This window comes from Epinephelus fuscoguttatus, linkage group LG23 (assembly GCF_011397635.1).
Source record: "Epinephelus fuscoguttatus linkage group LG23, E.fuscoguttatus.final_Chr_v1".
Lineage (NCBI taxonomy): Eukaryota > Metazoa > Chordata > Actinopteri > Perciformes > Serranidae > Epinephelus > Epinephelus fuscoguttatus.
In genome coordinates, this window is record NC_064774.1 from 18,748,574 (window position 1) to 18,775,328 (window position 26,755).

The following is a 26,755-nucleotide window of genomic DNA, read 5'->3' on the forward strand; positions in this document are numbered from 1 at the left end:
AAAAGGGAAAAAAGAAAACAGGAATGAGAGGAAAGGGAAGACGAGTAAAGGGTAGATGATTAGAGATGAGGAAGGTAAGGGATAAAAAAGAGAAGAAAATGGAGCAAAAGAAAGAACGGGAAAGAGGAAATTAAAGGAAAGGAAAGGAAGGACAAGTAAGGAAGGGAAGGACTGAAGATGTGGGGAAAAGAAAAGGGCAGTAAAGGAAGGAATACATGGAGAAAAGGATAAAGAAAATGGGAGTAAATCAAGATAAAGGGAGGAGATTAGGGAAAAGGAAAGAAGGGAAAAGGAAAGGAATGGAAATGAGAGGGGGGAAAATTGAAATTAATCAATAGGAGATAAGAGAGGAGGAAAGGGTAAAGGAGGCAGGGAAGGAAAAATCTTTTGCACTTTTTAACATCTTTCAACATCTTGTCACTGCCTAATCAGTCTTCTTGACTAATTAGTAACCGTCCAGAGTTTCAAACATGAAACCACAGGAACATCCTGTGGTCCAGTCACATGGATGAGCACCAACATGTGAGCAAACACTCACTCGCTCATGAACATCAGTCCCCTCTCCCTCTCTCTCAGGTTAACAGAGTGTGTTTTGTTAAATCCAGAGGAGGAATGCCTCTCCGTATTTTTACATTCCCCAATCTGTTTGCCTCTCGTGGCTTCTTCCGACAGACTCGCCTTCATTGAGATAGACCGGTGGTCTCCTCACAGTCGCACGTTTTACTTCACCCACCATAAAATAAGGAACAATACTGTCCTCACTGTCCGCACTGCCCTGTTGTGTCCACTTGACATTTATTAAAGACAACTCAAGCATTCCTCCACTTACACACAAACCTTACATATGTAAACACTCTCGCCGACTCTGTGGTTTCTTGCATTTGTTTTGAATCCAGAATATTTTCAGCAATTATTCAAAATGTGCTGCGGTCGCGATCTGGTGGGTCTCTTCGCTGGTATATTTTTATTAGCCGCACTCCCGGGACCAGACTAAATATTTTAAATTCAAATTAAAAAGCCCCCCCGCGCCCCCAACACTTTTGGTTGAAGAGGTGCCAACAAATGTAGAAATACTTGTTTTTACTTTGCTCAAACAGCCCCCGACTTGGACGGCTTGTAAATTTAGGAGGACACGGCACAATGACAGCATATTCAGCACAACAGGCTGGATGCATCATGTGTTTAAGTGCCATGATGAACGCCCACAAGAGCTGTACCCTCAAGATTCAGAGAATAAAATTTTAGGAGGGTAAAATGAGCAAAGATTTCGTGAAAATCTAGTGTTTAATATAATTTTTAATATCATTGGCTTCTTAAATTTGACGAGCCTGTAAAAGCAGATTTTACAACTAAAAAGCTGGCTTAAACAGTGTTTGATTGACATGTGATGTTTGGGAAATCCAGTGCAGACACCAAACTGCTTTACACGAAAGACGTGCTTACCACCTTAATCTCCAGTAATACCATTTAAATCTGACTTAATCTGTGAAAACAAACCCCTTATTACAGACGTCGAGCTGTCGGTCACATCAAGCCTCTCCTACCCAGAATGCTCTGCAAAGGAGTGCAGCAAGCCCCCGACCCTGAAGACACGCCAACCTGTCAGACCTTAACCCTAAACCATCATCCATGTCTATCCATCATAAAAACACACACTCAAACTCCCATAATACACCACAACAACCACCCCCACACACTCTCACATACACACAACTGGGTCTTTCTAATCCACCGTAAGCCTGACACTCAAACAGTGACACTTCACCTCTGTCACACACAGAAAAGAGACAATACACACTTTCTGGCAGTGTGATATTCTCCTTGTCACATGTACTCACACCGAGGTTTGTGTATATGTACACACCAACAGGGAAAAAGTCCATTTTTGGGGTTGGATTAGAGCACTCAGGGTTGATATGGGGACGACACAAACACACAAATGAAAACAGTTAAACTCGGAGAGGTTTTATGAGGACACTTAAAGGCGTCAAGCTAATAGAGACATACGAAAACACAAATAAACACAAGAGGAAACTATGCTGGTTATGCAATTGGGTAAACTTAATCTAGAACAATGCTACATGTTCAGAAACGAGAAAACAATCTTTGGAGGATTGTTTATTGTACATGAAGGTATATTTGGATGAAATACAGCAGACATAACATTGTCACTGACTTTCAATACTAGATTCCTAATGAATACAACAGATTCCACATTGAATATTTATATAGCTGCCATTACTGGATATTTGTTGCTGGGTGTTCATTACAACACAAATTCATTTCAAGCAAATTTCAGTTGACCTAGAAGACCTGGAGGAAACAGACAACAGACTAAAAAGCTAAATAAAAGAAATAAAAGACTCAACACCCACCCCTGGACACATTTTCCCCACAAATACAAGATGCTGATGTTTTTAGCACAAGCCTATAGCTTGCTTAGCATCTTTCAACATGTTGTCACTGCCTAATCAGTCTAGCCTAGCAGCTAGCAGACTTTTCCTCTCTTCATATGAAGCCAGGGACAACAGCAACATTTAACAAAGACAATGTTACAAAATTCAGCTCCATTACAGCTCACAAGGTTCACTGACAAAACAACTGTCTTATACTAAACACATTTTCCAAACAAATACAACATGCTAACGTTATTAGCACAAGCCTATGGCATTTTATGTTGTGTAAATTAGCCTAGCAATGAGTGGCGATTTCCTCTGCTCATATGAAGCCAGGATGAATCACACACAAGACTTAAAATGCTATTTTTGTGGAGGCTTTATTGTCTTCACAATTTATCGTTTCTTATCTGTGAAATTAAAGTAAATAAAAGCTTTGTTTCCACTGAGGAAAATGGTTTCAGCTAGCAAAAAAAAAAGACAGGAGGTCTGCATTGCCAGGACATGTAGTTACATTTTTGGGGAGGCACATGTCAGGCTAAGGCATAGGTATGGTTTCAATTCAACACAGAAGTATAAATCCTGCATAGCCCATATTCACTCATGTTGCAAATGCAATACATAGTTTAAATCCCACATTACAAGTAAGCTGAGGAAAAACTACAAAACTAAATGACATCTAACCAATCATCAGCTCACAGTGGCGTCTGTGGAACTGCTCATACTGTTATTAATTAGGTCAAACATCACAAATAATCCATCACAAGAAAGGAAATAAAATGCACTGATGTAATAAAATAAGCTCAAAATTTAATTTAGTATCATTAAAGGACAAATACAGTATTGTTCTTAAACAAAGCTTTTATTTGTTTGCTACCATTCTACCACTAAATCCACAGCAACTAATTTCAATTTATTTATAAAGCTTTCGTTGGATCATGCTGCTTGCCTTCATACTGTATATGTTGCCTTGTCTAAGTAGCAAGTTAGCATGACCCATAGCCATGATTGTGAGAGTACGACCAAGGTTGGAAAACACTGGAGTTTTCTTTAAAGTAAATGTGACCATGTGTCATTATATGGATTTTAGGTCTTATAGCTCAGCCCCAAGCTACTTATTTCATCTTTTAATGGTTATTCAATTCTTGTGTGTGACAACTGAAATATATACTGTGTCCACACACGCTCACACACACACCCCTGGCGGTGTGTTTCTGGTGGAGTATGGAAGCCATTAGATCCGGTGACCAGCGCTGACAATAGCAGAGGTTAAAAGGCAGCGACCTGGTGACAGACAGGATTGATCCATCAATGTCATATATGTGTGTGTGAGTGCGCATGCATGTGTGTGTGTGTGTGTGTGTGTCCTCTTTATCTCACACAGACACAAATGCACACGCACTGACATACGGGTGAAACATTAACTTCTTATTGTGCACTGAACGACCTTGCCCTCTCCGCTGAGATCTGCCTGGAGGCATGAGAGGGCGCATTGTGCGTATTTTTACTTTCTGTCGGATCAAAGCTGCCGTGCCAGCTTTCAAACTCTCCATATTTTATCTGGGCTTCTATTCAAGTATTTTTATGAGAGTCATAACGTATCACACTGGAAAGGGTGAGGCCCAAAATTGTTCAAAGTATCTGACATTTAGCGATGAAAATCCATCTGTGGAATAGATGCTGATATCAGGCTGAATTCAGCCTTTTTTAAATGGTAGTTCGACTTTTTATAACATCCACCACAATTTTGCACCTGCTACATCTACATATAGCCAGCTGTGAGGCAAATAAGTGCTTCTCTACATCTTTATTTATAGGTGAAACTGATCATTAGTCGACAACAATTATCTTAAATGATGGCCGCATACCAAAACTGTCATCAGTGTTAAAACAACAACAGTTAATTTACAGTTATGGACATATTTTAGAAGCTACTGCACAGGGCTATCAGTTTTATGAGTACACAAACATCACTCATCTCTAATTAACACTTGCCACTGTAAAACAAACAGAAACCACATAAGGAAATTTACCTGGAAGGACCTTTTTATTGCCTAACATTCCTACATCTTTGTTTATTTGCTCTAAAGCCTCTGGAGTTTATTATGAGCGATGCTTCAAATAGTTTTGGTTATTTATATTTATTTTTTCTTCAACAATTGAATCAAAATGTGATGACAGTTTCGGGATTGTTTGCTGATGTTGCCAGGCCACTGTCAGTACAGTGCATTAAAACCTCATGGACAAAGACTAGGGGAAGCAGATTAACTAAGTTTGAGTGCTTTACTCTCAATAAATAAGACCTCTTGTTTAATTTTAGCTTAAGATACCCTGTGGAGATTTCAACCACTGGTGGCACTAAGGAGCAGTGTTTTTTTTGATGATAATAACATTAGCATGTTATATTTGTTTGGAAAATGTGTTTAGTGTAAAACAGTTGTTTTGTCAGTGAAACTTGTGAGTTGTAATGGAGCCAAATTTTGTAACGTTGCCTTTGTTAAATGTTGCTGTTGTCCCTGGCTGCATATGAGTGGAGGAAAAGTCTGCTAGCCACAAGGCTAATTTATATAATGCAAAATGCCATAGGCTTGTGCTAAAAATATTAGCATGACTGACAAATGACAAAACCAAGACTGGATAAATGAGACATTGATTATACTGCACGAGTTGCGTGAGAATTTGTAAACAGATGTTTTGCTGTAGTTTTACTGTTTTTTAATTTATAAAGAATTTTCTCAGTTTTTGGATTCTTCGTTCACCAGAGGCATGCCAGTTTTGTTCAGGAATTCAACATAACACAGGGAAGTAGCTCATGTACGAGCAATCATGTGGGGGTTGAAGTATTCCTTTAAGTTTCATAGGAAATTTCAGTCAAATGGAGGTTTCCCATGACTCATGTAAAACCTGATTTCTTCGCTGCTTAAGTGTGTTTCCATTCACTTTCTCCTAAGTTTTTTAAAGTTCAAATGAATGCACATAAACAGGTGGATTGTAACACACTTAAAATGTAGTAATGTGACCAATGGAAAAAAAGCCAGGGAAGCAGAGAACTATGTAGCAAACAAGGATGTTAACAATAAAGACATTAACCATGTTTATGAGGATTTTCCGATTTTGAGATACAACTGAAGTCACCCACAGAGGCAAAAACACAGCTACCGATGTGTTCAAGGACTCATAAATGCAGACAAAAAGGCAGGAAAGCATCAATCTGGCAGCTGTGTCCAGACATCTGAAACCTTTTACTCTTCCTTCCCTGGCTGTCCTTTTCCCCCCACGTCCTCTTTTGATCTATTATCTCTCCATCCACCTATTATCCATCTATCAGCCTACAGCTAAGGCAGCTAACCCCCCCCCCCCCCCTTTTCTATTCCAATCAACTCATCTTTCTTTTTCCTATATTTTCATGCATCTCACATCCTGTTGTGGTCTTTTCTCTTCATTCACCTTTTTTCCTCCTTAATCCACCATCTTCCTTTGTGCTCCTTACATTTCTATCCATCTGTCTGTCCCAGTCAATCCATCTTTCCTACATTTCGGTCTCCCATCCAGCCCTATCACACCCTGACCATCGCCAATCTTTCGCAAGCTCAGTCTGGATGTTTTAATCAAAGCTCCGGATGTCTTAGACAGAGATGACTCTTTCATGCTCACTTGGGTTGCTTAATCAGGTTTGTTTGAACTTTAACTTATTTTTTCTGGGTAAAAACTGATCAAGGATTTGTGCCTTTTTTCCTGTCCTTACATGCTTTCCTTTAAAAAACAGAAGCATTTCTGCAGAGGTAATGAGTATTTGAAAAAGAAGGAAACATCCTGGAAAACTGTTGCAAAACCTGCAATGAAAACCAACGTTTTTGCACATTTTCAGATGTTTAACATATTTTCTTATTGTTTTTAGGGGCAGTACATTTATCCCAAGGCCTCCCAACTTTCATAGAGGTATTCATGTTTACATTGTTCAATTAGTCTACATTTCAGCGGAGTTTCTGTAGCCCACAGTGGTCAGAAATGCTGTTTCAGAGGCTTTCTGTCAGTATGCAAAGATTAAAACCCAGACGCAGACACTAAATCCTTCTTATTTAAAGGAAAGGAGACATTGAATATCGATTATCAGCAGCTTTAATCAGCTTTCAGAAACCCAAATCCAACCAAAGTCACTCAAACCCAAGGGATGAATAAACAATTTGGGCAAACTCCTCATAAATCCTAACCACGAGAAATGCAGCACACCCACAGTCCCCCTCCACCCTGCGCCCACAAATTTTGGTTACCCACTCAGAGGTTCCATTCGTCCCACTTCCAACGAGAAGAGAACGTGAGGGAAGTTCTGACTCGCAGAATCCTACTTTACATCCCCCAAAGTTACCCCGATCGCCTGACAAGGTCAGGGAGATGGGAAGGATGAAAGGGTGTTTCCTTCAGACGCCACTGAGAGCAGACGGGAGGGACGGCGACGAGAGAAGATCCAGTAAACAAAGAGAGTTTTGTGTCATTTTAGACCACAAACTGGAGTCAACGTGCCAGGATAGCCACGAGAGTGGACCACATTGCATGGTGGAATGTGTGTGTCTGAGTGTGTGTGGTACATTCTTTGGTTTGGGGCATGGCTACGTTGTAATAAACTGTAAACATATAAACACGGACGCACAGAAAACACACACATTATGCCCCGTAACAGCCTCGCTTAATCTGACATAATAGCTCGGAAACGGCTTCTAACGTCATTAAACGTTACACGTAATAGCTGCAGTGTGGTTGGTGGAAAATGTTATAAGGAGAAACTGGGAACAAGGTGGGATTAAAAGAACAGGATAAACAGAGTCTTTAGATGTTATTACAGCGTCAGACAACAAGGACTGAATGTACAACAACACTGTTATTCTGTGTTTTCCTTAGATATTAGAAAGACAATCTACCACAAGAGATTTGGGCTGTGTGCTGGCAAGAGTGTGGCAATACGATGTATATCACGATCAGGGGTTACAATTCAATATATCGCGATATATGGGAATACTGTAAGAAAAGGGATATACTGCAAGTTTATATAAAATCTGAGTTTAAAAAGTTGATTTTTAATGCAATCATAACAGTCGGACATGCATTTTAATTTATCACAGCAATATGTTGTTACGTTGGAGTGGAAGAGTGAAATGGCTAGCTAGCGTCTGGAGTAAATACAACACAAAATGAATCACGGCCACGAATCTTTGTATGTTAATTAGGGCGACTGCGATCACCGCAATATCACAACAGTGACCTGTGGGTCTACCCTTTCTCCCTACATGCCTCAATCTTCCATTCATCCGGAACTCTCTACACACGTCAAGTATTTTTTTTTTTAAATGAGTGGGGTTCAAATGTGTCCACTTTCTCACATTCATATCTGGCTAACAACTAAAGTGTGTTAAAAAAATGATCAGACATAATCCTCCTGAGAGGGGTTGTCAGACACTGTTTCAAGCATGCGGAGACCTTTACATCCCAAAAGTCCTTTTCTTAAAGGACTCTTAGGTTGAGAGAAAATCCATCCCTGCTTTCAGTTTCTTTTATTTTGTCTTGCTGTTGAGTTGAGAAAAAAAAACAGTCTTATGGGGGGTGCCCTGAACACATCACCTCCACCAGTGCTGTTTCAGGAGGAAACCCTGAACTGCAGGTCAAATTTGCAAATCAGCAGAACACAAAACCCTACAGGGGTTTCAAAAGGCTGCTCTCCAGCGCATCAAGATGCAATTTTGGTGTAATGTGAGAAAAAAAGAAAACATGGCTGAGGTGCGCGCGCGTGTGAGTGTGTGTGTTGCCCCCCAGTGAGAGGGTAAAATGCAGAGCGCCGGACAAAAACAATAACAACTGCAGCAGCCTCAGGTCAGGACTTCTACACCCCCACACACACCGCTCACTAAATACAAGACAAAACAAAGTTCAGCTATGACAGACATCTCCCATGTAGCTTTCATATTATCTTCACTTTTTCCATGACACACAAACACACACACACACACACATTACAAGCACACATGATATAAATGTGGTGTGAGTTTGAGGGTCAGTGTGCTGCTGTACACAGAGAGAGGTTGGTATTTCAGTGTGTGCCTGCAGATGTAAAAGAAACAGCTAAAGGCTCCACAGATCAGAGATAGAGACATTCCAACCCACCCCACCCCAACACACACACACACACACACACACACACACACACACACACACACACACACACAGTGCAATTTAATCTGGTCTTCAGGAGTCAGAGATTTAGGACTGATAATGGGAATGGGGCAGTATCTTCAAACAAACACTCAACAATCTGGTTATCATACCCATAAACAGTTTCACTATCAAGGTATATATTTCAAAATAAAAGGCCTGGATAGAATCCCTATCTCTGTTAACACAAAGGCCTTTTATTGTGAAATGTTTGCATGACAGTGCTGTTGACAATGCAGTGGCTTGCACGGCTCCATAAATGAAGTAAGTACTGCCTTTTAATTGCGGAAATACAGTAATTACAGCAGCAGGCAACTCTGCAGTGGCACTGCAGCAGCAACGCTGTCTGTGTAAACACTGCACACGTGTGAGCCACAGCAGCAAGGTAGCTGTCACGCACTGATCATGCAGGCACTGTGGGCCAGGCATAAGTCTGAGCCTGAGCAGAAACAGCTTTTTGTTTAAGCTTAAAGGTCACACTGTGCATCAAAATATACACTTACTGAGAAATAAGGCTGCAAGTTATAATTACGTTTATTTTTGATTAATCTGCATCAATTTCCCACAGCCCAACGTGACTTATTTAAATTGTTTGTTTTGTCTGACCAACAATCCAAACCCCAAGACATTCAGTTTAGACTAAAGAAAAAAGCAAACATTCATGTGTGGAGCTGGAACCAGTGAATGTCTGGCATGTTTGCTTCATAAATGACTTGATATGATTCAATTATTCCATTTCCCATCCTGTTCTTTATGCAAAACTTAATATAATTAGTCAGAAACATGAATAGGCTCCGTCTCCCTCATCAATATGCTCTATTGTGTACTATGCTGCTGCACAACATATGTTTTTGGTTTGTTAGGGCAGTTAGCGAAGCAAGTCAGGGCAGAGGACATGGAAACACACACACACACACACACACACACACACACACAGTAGAGACAATAGCATCTCTATCTGATGGCATCCTCATCTACCCCCTGCAGAGCAGATTGCTACTGGAGGCTACCTTCACTGGAATGTAGGAAGCAATACACACGCACACACACACACACACACACACACACACACACACACACACAGCTGTTTACCAACCCAAGACATTTGGTTGCATACCTTCGACCACATGTCAAAACATTCTTTTGTACAATCCCCTGATTTCTGTTACTGTCAACAGCAGGACAAAAGTCAGAAAGAGAGATTATCGTCTCCATCTTTGTTCCCTCTTCTGGGCGAATCAAATTCCAGACTGTTTTCAAACATACATCTGCTGGAATGCCCCCCACAAGAAACATGGCCCGATTTCCAACAGCAGAAGAAGAAGAAGAAGAAGAATCCCTTTAAGCCACAAATAGAAAACAGGAGGTTCATCCACATCATCAATGCCCACATGGAGCAGTTTGAGTTTAGTTGAGGTGAACGTGCGCACCAAGATATTTCAAAATCCTGCAGCAAAAGACAACAGTACATATTTATCAAGTTTAGCCTCGTATATAAAGGCCCGTTTCCACCGCAGGAACTTCAGTGTAATTTTATGGGGCCGGGGCCGTTGGTGCGTGTCTCCACTGCAGGAATCACCCCGGAGACACAGAGTTCCGGAACTTTTACAGGGGCTAAACTAGTCCCTGCCTCGGAGTAGGTACTCAGAACGGCCCTGAGAAACTCCTGGCTGGGGCTTGGGGATTACTTGGTGCTGATTGGATATACTCAAGGCGGGATGTGACGTTTTGTAATTAATAACATGGTTATCGTAGATTAGCTGGGCTAACCGTTAGCTGTTAATGGTGTCTGTAATAACTCAATAAACGGTCTGTGAATAAAATATTTTTTCCAGCAGATATCTTAGTTACAACATGACTGAGCTAGCAAAGCAGTTTTGTGTTGCTATGTGTGGTATTTATTCAGTTTTGGGAAATCACGATGTGATTTGATGAAAGCGTCAGCTGACAGGGACAGCTAACGGCAGCAGCAAAGCTAACATCAGGACGTCATCTGTTAAAAGCCTCCCATTGTCGGATACGACATTAAACTACTCCAATTAGCTCAATCATGTTGTAACTAAGACATCCGCTGGAAAAAATATCTTTTTCGCGGACCGTGACTAGATTTATTACAGACACCATTAATGGCTAACGGCGTCCCTACGCCCCTACGTCGCCCTGGTCAAAATGGTCGCGCAACGATTACATCACATCCAGAGCCCGGTAACTTTACAGGAACCTTCCTCCTACTCCGCTCTCTTAGTGGAAACACGGCGGTTGAGAGGGCCGAGCGAGAGGACGTTCCTGTAGTAGTTCCTGCCCCCCAAATAGTACCAGGAACTTCAGTGGAAACAGGCTTAATGATCTTGAACTACATACCTCGACATTTGCTAATGCTAAATCCTGTTTCTGCTGTTCAACTTGTAGAGAAACTTAACCTCAAATCAAGGGGATGTATTGCCAGTTGACTACTCATACAACTCTCTCAATTTGCATCGCCATTCATCCAATGAGTACATCATAAGACCTACCTAACAACTAAAACGTCCACCAAAGAAGTTCATATAAAGGACACATGACATTTTCAGTGGGGGAAACCACACAATCTAACAACCACCAAAGAAATAACCCAAAATTCAAAGAAATACCAATGATTTACTCTCTCAAAAACAAAAAAGAAAATATAAGGAGTTCAGTTCAGTCAAAGTTTTCATCACAAACAACCAAAGTTACCTCCCATTGTGGGTCAGTAGTGCGCTGTTGGTTTCAGTGGTTGGAGAGCCTGGGAGATGGGCTCATTGTTGGCGGTTTGACTGAGAGGAGAATAAAAATGGCAATGAATCCAGCTTTATAGAACATGTGGACCGCAAGGAAAACGGACTGTGTGGCACTTAGCGAGGAGTGGCCAAGCCAGTGGTCAGCTAATACTCTCGGAACAGACTGGACCTGTTTCTTCATGTGAAAAGTGAATAAGATGCTGTTTTCAGGGAAAGTTTTGATGTTTTGCAGTAGAGTAATGAGGGGTAGTTCTCCATAGTCAGTGTATTACATACAGTAGTTGTCAGTAAGCACAGTTTGGACAACCACACAAAGTTGTTGTTACTGTAAGGTCTGTACATTTTTCATCTATGCATTAGCTTAAAATCATGTGTGGACACCCACTACTTAAAGTGGATTTCTAACCTGAAGAGCCGATCTCCAGAGCTACGACTTGCCAGAGAGTATCTTTTTGGCAATTGTCTTTATAATGACAGGATTGTGAGTCGTTTAGCTCTGGATGTTTCTCAGCCTCGTCAGCAAGTCTCTTCTCATCCAGTTTTCATCACACATGGGACAAAGCTAGATCAACAGAGCTCTTGTAATGCATCCATAGTGAGGAGAAGAGTCAAGCTGCCATAGGAGCAGAGAAAAGGAGTTGCTACGGGAGCTGGTATGTACAAGCGAGTGATGGAAAAATGCATTTAATTCCAGGGGCGGGGAGGCTAGAAATAGGACATTGGCATCAAGTGCCGCGGGACGGTGTGTCTTGGAGCGCCAACGCACATCTAGCCACCAGTGTGTTTTGGCCTTTATACTCTTTGCAGGTTTCTCCTTGCAGAACACCAATACTGTCCCAAACTATAAGTAGCAGTGTATCAAAAACTCTTCAGCACAGGACTCCCACAAAAGGGGTGTGTCCGATGGTGTGGTGTCACTTTGACTATGCAGACACCCTCACAGATGCGCCAAGCATGCATCACAAAGAATGAAACCTCCTTTTTTCTTTGACATCCAAAACATATCTAAGACCGATCTTTGTATAAAATCTCTTCTATAAAACATCGCTGCGGACAAACTGTAGGTAATAACAACAACTCCCTCATCTCCATAACATAAAGACATAAAATGAAAATAATGAAGATAATGACAGCAGCACACAGACCATGCTCTGCTTCAGCCCACTCAGACAGATTCTTGTACAACATGTAGACTCTGATGTTCATTTAGATAGCAGACACGTCTGGTCCGCAGAGGTCTGGAGTCCAGACAGTTCACACGAGCAACTGGGATCCATCAAAACAACTGGGATTAATTCTTAAATTCACAGCATTAAGTTAGACTCATCACTGCAGAGAAGGGGCAGTGAAATTTAGCAACACCATCTTGGAGGTTTTAAGGCAAAGGCTGATTCACATTTTTTTGGATGCCAAACTGTCCCGTGGGAGCACCCGCCTTAAAAGTCTGGGACCACAGTGCAGCCAAAAAACTGTTGAGGAGACACAAAAATGTCCTCAGCAGAGATCACCAGAGAGCTCACAGTACATCATAAAACCACATACGAAAGTGAGCTGACAGTTCAACAGCAGCAGCTGCTCTGTCAGACGCAACAATGGGTGGAACTCAACGCTCTGTCATCACAACAACCACATTTAACACAGAGGACATAAGAAATGTCACAAAACACATGGAAATGACAACTGGTAGAGTTTTAAAAGATAAATTACCCTTAAAGCATGGTTACATCATGTCTTTTAGTCTATAAACATGCACTCTTATTTCCACGCCACCTCAACAACCTTTATATGCATTGTCATAAAACATGGTTAAGCCTCGACTGACTGACCGGCTAATAACTCGCCAACAGGCTGATAGGCTGACTCACTGAATGGCTGACTGAGTAGCCAAGCTAATGACTGACTGGACAGATAAAACCTTAAACTCACCGTATCATCGCACAGCTGATCACTGGCTGAACAGAAGACAAGTATTCCATTCAGATATTCAGATCATTATGAGCACTGCACATGTAGTAGGTATGAACGCACACATGTGCAAAATCTCCACACCCATCCACACACACACACACACCCAACAGTGGTAATTTGTTATGCTCCCAGAGGAATGTTGACCAAATGGCTTATATCCCTCTGCTGTCTCAGACTCTAGAAAGCCTCCCTTCCCCCCTCCAGCAGTGAACACACTTTAAAAAGGGTCACAAACACACACACACACACACACACACACACACACACACACACACACACTCCCCCAAAACATGCACATCCTGAGAGGGCAACGGGCACATTTTTATGCACTATATGTCTCATGCATGTTTCATGACCGCTTCAAAAAACAGCAGACTCACTCTTTCAAGGATATGCTCCTGATATACACAAAAGGCCACTTTAACAATCTTTTTAAACCTGATATAAATCTGTGAGAGTATCATACAGGGGTGCAAGTTACACATTTTTGATTAGTTGTTCTGGACACTTCTGACTAGTAGAAGACCCTGTTGCAGATCCTGAACCTGTTGGAGAGATTATATAGATCCAATCTGGCCTGCCTTAAGACGTCTCATGGGAGAAGAACTTGAGGCGTTAGGAAGAACGGGGTCCAGGGTGCTTAGCTTAGCCTGCTAACGCCACAATTCAAACACTTTGCCTGATATAAGGCTTATAAATGACTAACTGATTCTTGGAATAGTTGGGGACTAATTTTCTGAAAACCGACTAATCAACTGATCAACTACTGTCAGCGCTAGACCCCTAATGACACTCCTCTGGCATAAATCTCAGTAGAAAGAAGATCCACACTATGGCCACAGCCAAACTAATACTTTTCAATTCTAAACGGCATTTCTTAAGTTACAGTCTCTGAAAATATGGGTGTTTCCCTCCATTCAAACAGGCCTGAAAACACTTTTGACCATTGAAGTACACTGGGCATGTACGTGCCAGTGTAAACAGGAAGCAGACTGTCTTCTCTGCACGTAGTTGCTTAATTACAGAAAATACTACCAAGATGGCGAAAAGTAAGACCAGAGATTTCTTTGCTCGTACTAACAGTGAGGTGGAACTGTTACTGAAAGTTACACATGAGCATAAGGCGGTCAAGTGGGTGGAAATCAGATTGGGAGTCACTGCAAAGTAAATGCGGCGCCATATTACAGTGGTAGTCTGGCAGCATTATCCATTGCTGGAGGAAGCCATGACAATTAGAAAAGAGTGCCAGCACAAAAAGGATGAAGTGACAAAAGGTATGTAGATTTAGGTATAATGTTTTGGCTTGACACAATGTGATGGTTAAAACTCAAACCTGGAAATACATGAATTAGAAACATTATCAGTCTTCTGTATGTGCTCCTAGGTAGCCATATTGGAGGTCCTCAGCTCTTACCTCGTCCCTCTTTCTTTCTTAAGTGAGGGATTATGGCTGCATTCAGATGTGGTCCATACAGACACAGTAAACCTCTGTGTGGAGGCTGAAGGAAACCCTCTAAACCTAAAACACACACACACACACACACACACTCACACATATAAATATACATCTCAGCTCTACCGTCAATCCATATTCCTATCTTTCTCCCCTTTCCTTCAAGGACTTAACACTTAATCATTAAACACTTCTCTGCACCCCATTTTCCCATCCAGCACTCACCGCCTGAGCTACTTTATTGTGTGTGTTTTAACTAGCCACTGGACACAAAACAGCCACAGAACACAGTTTGATTTTTATCTCCTTTAGCAGTCCCAGTCACATTTTCCCAGGGGCTGTGTTACTGTGTGTGTGACTTAGTGTGTGTGTGTTTCCAGATGACTGAGCCAGGCTTTTCCATTCCCCCCACTGTGGTGCTGTGGTGAATATAGAAGTATACCGGCCAACATTTACACCGCCGCCGCTGCGACTTTTCAACAGAGCGAGGAGCGAGGGACAGTGAAGGAAAGACTGAGAGGGAGAGCAGAGGTTGGATGTCAGCCGGCCTACTTATGCACTGGACTGAACACACACACACACACAAATACACAGACCACCCCCAGCAGAACACACACCAATAATTACTTGCAGTAATTCAAAGGCACCCTCCTTATTTCCAGCAACTCACCGCCCGCAGCGTGGAACCGTGAGAAGAGGCCGGGAGGAAATGTCGGCCCCCACGACTTTATCGCACAAGACGAGGTCACGTCTAAATCTCTTACAAAGCCCCCCCAAAACACACCTGAAATTAACCCTATTAGAGCTCTGCAGAAATAACACTGCATGTCAGTCTGCACATCCATCAACTCCTGTACTTCTTGGGTTTGTTTTTGCACAACAACCTGATTCTTAAATATGCTTGTGTAAATGTAAGCTGCTGCAAAGAGGGGTCAATAACCTGTAAACTATGTGACAAACTAGCATAAAGCAATTCTGAGAATCTACCTTAACAAAACAATAATTCTTTTCAAGGATTCCCACAGACACCCTGCTGTAGCGCACATTTCTGCCCCCAACTCCATCTGAAGTGGTTTTAGTCGTCTGTCAACACTTTGGCATTTTTACCTTCCAGTGAATGAAGTGACAGGAAGATGAACAGAGCCCCATTTTGTCAGGGATCTCTCTTGGGAACCCCTTTTAGCACCCCTCTGACCTCCAAGTTTGAGAGCCTAACCACTGCTTTACATTATATAGGGCTTTTTTATGCATTAATACTGACAGCTGACAAACATCAACTGGTCCGGATATTTAGCTCGAGCTTTGGACAATAACTTTTTATTCTCTGCAGGAAAGGAGGAGGAAGAGTGGATCTAGCTGTGCAGAAGTCAAAAAACACAGGAGAGGATGCAGGAAAAGCAGTTTGCAGACTTCTTGCATTGGGTTGAAAAGTTGAATTCAAAGGGAGCAGCAGCCAAGCAGACTGAAAAGCACGTATGAATGAGAGAGCAGTCACACACGCCTGCAAAACTAACCACAATTGCTGTTTTGGTGGAGCTTGAGTGTTGCAACAACCACAACCTTACAAAATAAAATTCCTACAGTCAGTTTGAGTGAACAGTAGTGCAAATATGAAGCCAGAAGTGTGAATAAATACAAAAATATCAAGAAAATGATGGGTGAAATGATATATAGTGCAGCTTGAGCTGACAACAATTACACCAGGGTCACTTTCAAGCAGTTTAAAGTCACTTAAATCACATTTTTTAAGCACGTGTCAATAATGTCAATTGACATTTGGTGAACTCACTTTGGTGATGATGAGTGGCTCGCCGTGCTCGAGCCCTCCTTTCAGCGTGAACCCCCAAGGCGCGCCCCCGCTCAACTGGACCTGAATGTGGTGGAAAGAGACGAGCTGTTCAACCGTTTCCATTCTCTCCCTCCGCTCCGTTTATCCGTTTATCCACTTCTCCACCCGCTCTCTGTCGCTTTATTAGCCTGGCTTCAACTGTTGCTAGCTAGCGGCGCCGGTAGCGGTCCCTCGGCTTCTCCATCACCGCTCTAACAACAACAACGGCTGGTTGGATGGATGGATGGATGGAAGGTCGGAGCGAGTGGAAGAGGGGGAGGGAGGAAAGTTTTAGCTACTGTCAAGCTCCGAGAAGTTATGCATCCAAAATGGCGGTGCAACTTCCGGTCAAGGTGTTTAACGGCCACGAAAAGTAGACGTTAGCGTATTTTACAGCGCTAATTTTGCTCGGTACTTTCACACACTATACTACAGATTATATGGTTTAATACCCGTAGCTTATTATTCACTTATTTCCCCAAAACGAGTAGGTATAACGCTTCTATTTTGACGTGTAGGTCTACTACTTCCGGTTACATTTGCTAACTTGACAAAGCTAAAAAACTTTGGGAAAACTTTGAGACTCGAGGCAGGCAGCCCCGCCCACTATTCGAACAGCGGGATGTGATTGACAGAAACATCCACCAATAGCAGAGAGGCTCTGGCTGAAGCTGTCCAATGAGAAGCGAGAAGGGGGAAGGGCTAAAGGCGCAACAACCGCTGTATTGTAAGAACATCAGGCAGGCTCACGGCGGCAACTTCAACCAAATAACAGTAACAGAAGTGAGCGGCTGGCCTCTCATTTGAAACATGAAACCCGCCACTTTGCCACAGACCCCTGCAAAAACTATCATCAGGTCATTTCATGACTATAGGCCGAATTTAAGCCCAAAAGAAGAAAGATCTTTTTAGTGCTTTTGCAATCATATTTAGAAGGTTATTGTGCAAACATCACAGCAAAACTATAAATCATACAAAAATAAGGCTATAAGACTTCATTGATCCTGAAGGATACATTTTAAAACTACTCAGCAGTATATAAAGTAATTAAAATCAGCACCACCTTCACCAGCTGCAGAACAAATCAATGTGTCAATAATTATAATTCTGTATTATAATACAGGCTACATTATTCTGAAATAGGCCAATTTGTCCACTTTTACTTTTGTACTTAAAGTCAATTTTGAGTGTAGGACTCTTACTTTTAACAGGGTATTTCTACACTTTGCTCTTGCTACTTTTACTTTTAAGATCTGACTACTTCTCCCACCACTGTCAGGAGCTGCAGCAAGCATAATTTTGGGATACTTGCACTTGTGTATTTTCATTTTATTTTTTTTAGATTTACTTTACATTCATGTTATTTCGTATGAATATTTAGTAGCTCAAACTTGATCAGCTACAACAGTAAAATGCTACTTACAAATAAATACATCAGCAATAATCATACAACAACACATTATACAGTATGATGCAAATCCAGGTGTACTGTGGGATTTTGTGATAACCACACATTATTACTGCAACATTCAACTGGGCCTATACAAAAAGTTATGACAAAATATTTAATTGACTTTATCAGTATGTTGTGGCCAATAAATTTTCCAGTAAAGAAGGAAACTCTAGCTGGAATTTAATTTAATGTAAAAAAAACCTTCAAGGGGAACTTATTTGTTGCTGTTTCCACAAGGGAATCATAAGTGTGTGACACATCACATTATCTTATATTATTTCCCATTTAAATGGATGCATTATTGGTGCTTTGGTGTAATTTTAAAACATTTAAAATGAATTTTTATGTCATTTTGTTAATGAATATTTCATGAGTAACACTTGGTTGTCAATTGTTTTTTGATATCAGTAAATAAAACAAACATTTATAAAATTATAGAGGCTATTGTGCACAGATATAAATACAGGTGTGCCTTGAGATTTTGGCTCGCCCTTAGGTAGGCTATACCTCAGGCACAAACGTTTGAAAACCACTGCATAACCTACTTTTACTTTGAATACACAATAAGTCGCTGGAACTGAGTATTTTTACAGTGTGGTAATAAGTTGGTCTCTGGTAAAATTAATTCTCCTTCTTTTATAGGTGAAAACAATTGTCAAAGCCTTCATACATTCATACTGTAGCCCTGCAGACCTACTGTATCAGCAACTACAGTACATATAAGAACAGGCCAACAACAACATTTGCTATCACATCCCACACATTTCTAAAGCCTTACCAGTCTCACCAGTCTGCCTCTCTGACGACCATATTAAGGAACATTTAAACAAGCCGTTAAGCTCTCAAAATGAGCAATACTTGCTCATTGCAACAATACATTTATTATCCCTTATTATGCTTTTAAAAGTGAATGTAAGCTTTACATGACCCCTAATGGAGCAGATCGTATACATGGTAATTTAGGGACCGTATTTAGCTGAGAAAAACAAGCACTTTGCATTTTGTAATCAAACCTACGTGGATAGCTATTAAAGCTGTATTATACTGTGTGAAAATAATGCAAAAAAAGTGGAGTGTTCTGGGAATTTAAGCTTGAACAGTTGCCTGTGCCTTTTTAGGTAAATTTCTTTTTGTTAGTTAACTTCTTAAATGTGTCCCTATGGCCATTTGTTGCAGGTCCCCCATCGTCTAAAGCTTTCCCACACTCTCCCTGCAGACTGAAATGATTGGGATTGTAGATAATCACTGTTGTGGAATGTCACCATGCTGCAGTGCCACTTAACCGAACGTGTGTGAATGAGTGACTCTCTTTGTGTGTGTGGAGAGAAAGAGCAAGTAAAGGAGGGAAGATGAAGAGAATCAAAGATGTGAACATGCCCAGACATCTCACGTTAAATCCAGACCACGAGGAGTTTGTTTTGGTCAGATCAGACAACCAGTTTTCCCCCTTTCCCCCTTTTCCAACCCGTTTTTTGTTCTCAGAAACTCTGAACTGTGATATTTAGGTTGGTGGTGAGCGAGCGCTGCTTTCAAGTGAGATCAGGTTTGTTTTCTCCATCTTGAGTTTCTTTCATTTCTTTTACAGAAACAGTGTGTCATCTATGCAGCTCCTCCTCACAGAGAACTGATTTACCAGAAGATCCCAAAGCTCTAAGGCTTCAAATTATACAAGAATGAACAAACAATATTTAAAAAAAAACTGCAATCACAGTCTGCAAATATAGTCTGGGAGGAGTCTGGATACAAAAACTGAACCACAATGCAAGAGAGGAAGTAACAAATTACTCTCATGCGGCACTGACACAGGGTAGCTTTTAAGTATTTTATTTAGTCAGCAGTCATTATGTGTAGAGAATGTACATTAAGATCTTTCAAATTATTTTTTATCACACAGGTTTTTGTTTGTAGAAGAATGAACAGTGAAGCCTGGTGCTGTATGTGTTGCAGGAAGTGTTGTTCTGCCACCAGATGGCGCCAAAGTAGAGTTTTTTCCACATCGAACTGAAAAACTTTACCTTAGTAAACTGCATCCTTTTAGAATTTAGATAAGCACATTGTGTTGTGTTGCTTTTAATGTACTCTTAAATAAGTATAAAGTGTCCTTACTTTTTAAGGTGTACCTACAATTAAATTCTGTTTGCTTCCAAAACTTTTCTTGTTTGGAGTCCATAGCTGGCCAAGGTACAGGGACACAAGACTACTGTAGCCACCACTATTGAGATTTGGCAAAATGTAGGGGGAAAAGTGCTGGGCTGAATACAACTGATGCATATTTTAGTTGCTAAAATATTAAAACTTTTTTTTTAAATTCAACATAAGAGCAACACGTCTTTTTTAATTGGAGAATGTCAGAATCACTTTAGGGCCTACATAAATAAATAATTAAAATGTTAAAAAAAAAAAAATAAATAACCAGTGATAATATTCATATGATTTTCATTTTTATTTTATTCTATTTATTTATTTGCTGGAGAATGTCAGAAAATAATAAATGAAAATCAAAATGTTTAAAAATAACCATTACTCATTTCCAAAGATTTATTATATTATATTATATTATATTATATTATATTATATTATATTTACTGGAGAATGTCAGAATCACTTTAGGGCCTACAGTATTGATAAATAAAAATTAAATAACCAAAAACCATTATTCATTTGCATATGATTTTTTTTAAATTTAAATTTATTTTATTTCATTTTATTTCATTTAATTTTATTTACTGGAGAATGTCAGAAAATAATAAATGAAAATCAAAATGTTAAAATATAATAATTATTAATTTCCATATCATTTTTTAATTTTTATTATTAATTTATTATTATTTTATTCTGTTTTATTGTATTCATTTACTAGAGAATGCCAGAATCACTTTAGGGCCTACAGCATTGGTAAAGAAATAATTAAATTGTTAAAACTGGTATTAATTTCTATGTAATTTTTAATTGTATTTATTTATTTATTTATTTATTTATTTATTTATGTTAAAGCTAAAGGGAGCCACTGGAGAGGGGGGAAAGTGGCACAATGGGTAGCCATTTAAAAGGAATGCTTACACCTAGTAATAAGTTGTTACAAAAAATTGTTTGAACCAGTCATATTAATATGTGGGAATTACTAGATATACAGAAAACAAGTACTGGGACGCACATAGAACAACCTGTACAGTGTATACATGCAATAAATTAATCACAAAAAAGGTAAATTTGGCCACTTTACGCACCTTTACGCACCAGTCACGTGGCTCCTGACGCTCACGCACACCCGAGGGTTTAATTGGGGTCACCGTCAATTTCAGGAAGTTGACTGTCTTATCCAAAATGGCCAGTGATCAGGTGAGCCTAACTCACGCCCTCGGCCGCGCAGAGGATGGTTGCTTACTCTAGCCTCATTGGTGGAGCTCGCTAGCACCAGAGGTTTTACACCAAACATGAAGGCGACCCGCACCAAGCACAGCTTCCTGCGTGTCTGCGTCCTGTCCTGTTTCATCTACCTGTTGTGTTCCACCTGCTCCGGGGTCGTGTCAGGGCGGGAAATGGCCTCTCATCACCGCACGTTGTTGAGGCGCAGCCGTCGGAGTCACCAGAGCTCCAAGGCGCACAAAGGCGCGCACCACCGGCCGCTGACGGACGAGCAGAAAGCGGACCAGAACCTGCAGTTCATGCTGAGCTTATACCAGAGCGCAGCGGAACCGGACGGCAGGCCCAAACAACACCGGAAGTTCGGCTCCAACACGGTGCGTCTGCTGAGACCGACGGCGTCCTCGGTGCACTACCTGCCAGCGTCCAGAGGTCAGATTTAGATTTAGACTAAGACTAATGTAACTTAAGGTAAATGCACTTACTAAAGTACAATTTTAAGGTACTTTACTTGAATGTTCCCGTTTTATTCTATTTTGTACTACTGTTGTACTTTTTACTAACTAAATTTGTTGATAAATGTAGTAACTTTGCAGATTCAGATCAATAATATAAGGTATAATCACAAATACATTAGGATTTATTGGTTAAGATAAGATTTAATTGATTGAAGGGTATAAATTCACAAACTACTTAGCAGTATTTAAAGTTATTACATTTAGGTCCACTTTTGACATTCTGTAATGTACAATAAAAGTTAATAAAATGACTAGACAAAAATTGGAATTATAAATATTAGGTATTAAGTCATCATCAGAGCAGGTCACAATATGTGTGTCACCATCAAATCAGGCCAAATATTCCAGCTTGAAAAGGTGTGTTTTCAGACGAGATTTGAAAGTGGACAGGAAGTCAATGGTACGAATGTCGTGAGGCAGAGCATTGGAGGCAGAACGGCTGAAGGCTCTAGAACCCATGGTAGTCAAGTGGGCAGATGGTGGTGTGAGTTGGATTGCAGAAGAGAAACAAAGTCAAGTTAACTTCAGAGTTAAGTATAATTTGGGCTCGTTATAAAGATAGGACTTAAGACAATTGCCTGTTAAATTGTATACTTCACAGTTTATTCCTGAAGGCTTAAACACTAACGTTGATTCTTGAAGCACTCTCTCTTCAACCATGAACACATGTAGTCATTGCATTTACCAAGTGTGCCAAACTGGATGCACTTTTTCTGCTTTACACTCAGTTTGTAATTTAACAACACACTTCTAGCAAAACTGAACATTGGTCTCTACATATTTTTACCAATGCCTTCCAATATGAGTTCACTCAGAAATCTGGGCCCGTATTCACAAACATTCTGAGAACACTCTCAGAAAGCTCCTAACTTAGCCTAAAAAAAATAGTAAGGAGTCCTGTCGGAGTGATTTAGGAAAGTTCTCAGAGCAAGGACGGGACAGAAACTTTTACCTTCTTGAGGAGGTGTGGTTGACCCCGGTGCTAGGTGTGGCACACTTTTTTAACAGATGTGATTGGTTGTCACACACGCCCTTTGGTGAGCCAGCAAGGTGCGGACACCCAGTGGAAATGAAAAGAACTGCTGACTGTGACCGTGTTGTCATTGTCAGTGTGATCACTCTGCTGATGGAAGGTTGAGACAGACTTAAGTCATCACTGCTGCACTGTTGCATTTTTACAGTTTCTCAAATATCTTAGAGTTTATCAGTTTATTTCTGGTGTTATAACGTTATTGCGTCAGGTATTATCCCCGCACAAAATTTTTAAGTCGCTTTAAAGTCCTCCTCTCTGCTCCTAACAATTTTTCACCTTAGGAGCTCTTTTAAGGTCTAAGATGCTTTGTGAATAACTTGTATCTTTACAAGGACCTAGTCTTAACTTTAAGGGGAAATTTTAAGAAAATGTCACAGTTCTAGGAATTTTCGTAGAATTTCGTCACTAGGAGGAACTCTTAGCATGAGAAAGCTTTGTGAATACGGCATCAGAGCTACTTTCTCACTATGAAAAGGCCACAGATAAACATTCAGACAATAGTGCAAGTGAATATTGGACCGAGTGATGTAGATAAAGTGCTATGGCCAGACCCACAAAGGTGGCCAGACGTAGTCCAACTTTTTTCAGTTCTCTCTTTCACTAACACAAATGTTTTAGTTTAGAATATATTAGTGGTTTTAGGAGTGCTAGAACATTTTGGGGGAAAAAAACAACCTTTTACCCCTAATTTGTATTTTTAGTGTGTTATGTTTGGAACACACATCCATACTTAGTACATTTGGATACCTGTGTATGTGTTCCCTACGTGTAGACCTATGAAAAAACTTAATCACAAGCTGCTAATGTTATACCCACTATGCAGAAAAAGCAAATGTTTTAGTAGTTAATGCTTTGTGTGCTTATTCAAATGTTGGATTGTGCGTACTGTGTTGACACAAAAGCACAATTTTTAAAAAGAATTTGAAGAGTTTTGCAAGAGATGTAAAGTATTTTGCTGTTTTGGTGTAAGGTTTTGGGGTTGGTGTGTAGAGTTTTGCAAAAATAGCCTTTAGTTTCACTGATAGTGCCAAAGCAATCATTAAAAAAAAACGATATATTGACTAATTTCTGTGCTTCTAAAGAAGGCAACACATCAGCTTTTCTTAGTCCCAAATAAACCCCTGACCACCTTTTTATCTGGGACAGTGTTCTTATGAACCAATGTTGAGGCTACTTTTTTAAATTGTTTTTTTTACTAACAAATCTAGTTTTCTTTTTTAATAACGGGGCCTTTTTTAAGAAGGTGTGAGTTGATGAAGTCAGAGAGGTATTCACCACAAAAAAAGTCTGATTTCATGCTTTGTCTTCTCCCCTTCAGACCACCACTACAGCTTCACAGTGCAGTACAACCTCGACACTCTTCCCTCAGAGCAGCTGATCAGAGCCTCATTCATCCATCTCCGCTCTTCATCCTCTGCCTCCTCCTCCTCCTCCTCCTCCTCCACAGCCTCGAGCCCCACCCAGGCTCTCATGCCGCCCCGCTGCAGGGCTCAGATCACCTCACTGGGCAAAGAGAGCTTTGTCACACTAGAGCCCCATGAGCGGTGGACGGAAACGGACATCACCGCACACGTCCAGCAGGGGAAGAACCGGGGCCCGGGGGGACACTTGACCCTCACTGCCCAGTACTGGTGCACAGATCCTGGGCATGCTGAAGATGATGGCAGCCTCACATGGTGGTGGTTGTCTCATCTTCGAGGGAGGAAAAGATGGAGAGGTGAGCCTCATCTTCAAGTCCCTTCTCTCCTTTTATACCTGGAGGAGGAAAGGGAAGTGAAGGACTGGATGGGGGATTTGCTGGGTGTTGAAGGGGAAAACATCATGAAGCGAATACGGCAGTGGCATCCCTCAGTTCGCCGGCGCCGCTCCAAAGACGTTTCATCTTCAGAGGCCAAAGATACGTCGCTGGATGTTCTGAAAAACGCCCCTACTTCCTCTTCCTCTTTCTCCACCTCCCCTTCCTCCTCCATCATCTCCGATATCCCTAACTACAAACGCAAAACCAGCACGCCTAAGAACCGCTGCAAGCTCCACTCCTTCCGTCTCTCATTCGACGAGCTTGGCTGGGGTCACTACTTCATCGCTCCACCAGTGTACAACCCGCGGTTCTGCCAGGGCAACTGCCCAAGGGTGCTTCCTTATGGCTTCCATTCCCCCAACCACGCCATCATCCAGACGGTCATCAATGACCTGGGCGTTGGGGACGTCCCGCCTCCGTCCTGCGTGCCTTATAAGTACATGCCCATGAGTGTGCTGGTTGTGCACAAGAAGAAGGTGGAGTACAAGGAGCTGGAGGACATGGTGGCTGAGTCGTGCACGTGTCGCTAAAGACTCGGGACTTGAGCATGCTTAGCGCTGAGAGAAGAGACGAAAGGGGGCAGATTTGATGGGTCGTTTGTTTGATCCACAGCATGGCGGCTAACCATAATGAGCTCGTGACTGGAAAGAGGAAGTTGTTGTGGTTTCAGATCTTCACCATCCCTGTTTAAGCACTTTAAAATGCAGTTGCTGAATGAAACTCTGGCCTGTGAAGAACTATGGGTTGTGCAGATGAGCGGACGTGTCTATTTACTGATTTTTCTTTTTGTGAATAATAGTTCTTTGAGCTGTTTAACGCACTGTACAGATTGATGATTAAAGGGAGCTGGTGAATTTGGAAGCATTTAAAGCCACTTTGAGGGCGACTTTAAGTGGTAATTTAACTTGGCTAAACCCTCCAGAGTAACTTAACAATTGAACTTCTACTTTAACCTGATAAAATTGAGAAAACATCCTTTTAGGAAAAACAATGTAGGAGTAATCACCGGTTTGTTTGTAATACTAAACTGAGTGAATTGTCTCATTTGAACCACAAACACATGTAGAATCCATCTTTAATGTTTAACCTCAAACCACAGCCATCTAATTATTACTTTCTTTCATGTGCCTTTTTTCTCTGTATCATTCTTTAAAACCTGGTCTGTTTTACATCAGGGCTGCGATTCTCACAAAGAGCCAGCATTTAAATTTGTATTTGTGTGTAAAACAAAAAACAAACAAAAAAAAAACATTTCTGGATATAATGTGTTGTCACTGTTAGAGGCCATGTTCCTCTGTGAGAAATCAGACACTGCTAAAAAAAATATTTTAAGTGGCGAGGGGTTGGCTTTGTTGGACGTAACTGTAAAGGTATTGTGCCGTCGCATTTTGCTGTGTGCAATCTTTTGCATTTTGTATGTAGGATATTTATAATTTGAAGGGTCTATAAAAAAACTTGATAGAAAGTGCTGCTACTGGTCCGTCTTAGGAAAAAAAACACACAAAATGAAGGATGAAAAAAAGATCCAACTGTTGAATGTTAAAAAAGACAAACAGAGGTGTTGAAGTGGAAATGAATGCAATTTTTATCATGACTAATGATGAATAATAAAATAAAATGCATGTTTTCTAAAGCCCCATTTATTGTCATTTTTTTATGTTGTCAAAATCTGTAGTATATCTAGAACTATTTGCTATTTGCTTTAAACCAATATAGACGAGCTGAAGAAAATCATGCGGTATGGTCAAATGCTCCAGATTAGCCTGGTTCCAGACCATAGACCCCGCCCACTCAACTGAGTAGGCTTGCATCTCTGGTCTGGCATACGTCAATGAATTTGCGATTTATCTCGTCCAAACGCTGGATGGACCAATGAACGCCGGGGATCTAGCGATTAGCCAATCAGCACCACGCTGAAGTCAAGCTGTGCGCCGGTGGGTAAATGGTGAGGATAGCAACAATGGCGACTGCTACAGATCCTACAG

At 41.0% G+C, this 26,755-nt stretch overlaps 3 protein-coding genes across 4 annotated transcripts in view; 2 read left to right on the plus strand and 1 right to left on the minus strand.

The window, feature by feature from the left end:
• The window catches only part of rps4x (ribosomal protein S4 X-linked), a 569,691-nt gene that overhangs the window by 376,130 nt on the left and 166,806 nt on the right, over nucleotides 1-26,755 (plus strand). The gene's annotated exons all lie outside the window — the stretch shown is intronic.
• The window catches only part of shroom4 (shroom family member 4), a 123,506-nt gene that overhangs the window by 62,727 nt on the left and 34,024 nt on the right, over nucleotides 1-26,755 (minus strand). The window contains exon 3 of one of the 2 annotated variants that reach the window (XM_049569278.1): nucleotides 16,567-16,647. The exons of the other annotated variant lie outside the window; for it this stretch is intronic. Within the exon in view, the coding sequence (XP_049425235.1) occupies nucleotides 16,567-16,647 (81 nt within the window). The remainder of the gene's footprint in view (nucleotides 1-16,566; nucleotides 16,648-26,755) is intronic. 2 annotated transcript variants of the gene reach the window in all.
• Nucleotides 21,373-26,335, plus strand: bmp15 (bone morphogenetic protein 15). Its single transcript, XM_049569315.1, has 2 exons — nucleotides 21,373-21,853; nucleotides 24,291-26,335. Exons 1-2 carry the CDS (start codon nucleotides 21,493-21,495, stop codon nucleotides 25,298-25,300), a joined length of 1,371 nt encoding a protein of 456 aa, XP_049425272.1. The 5' UTR covers nucleotides 21,373-21,492; the 3' UTR covers nucleotides 25,301-26,335.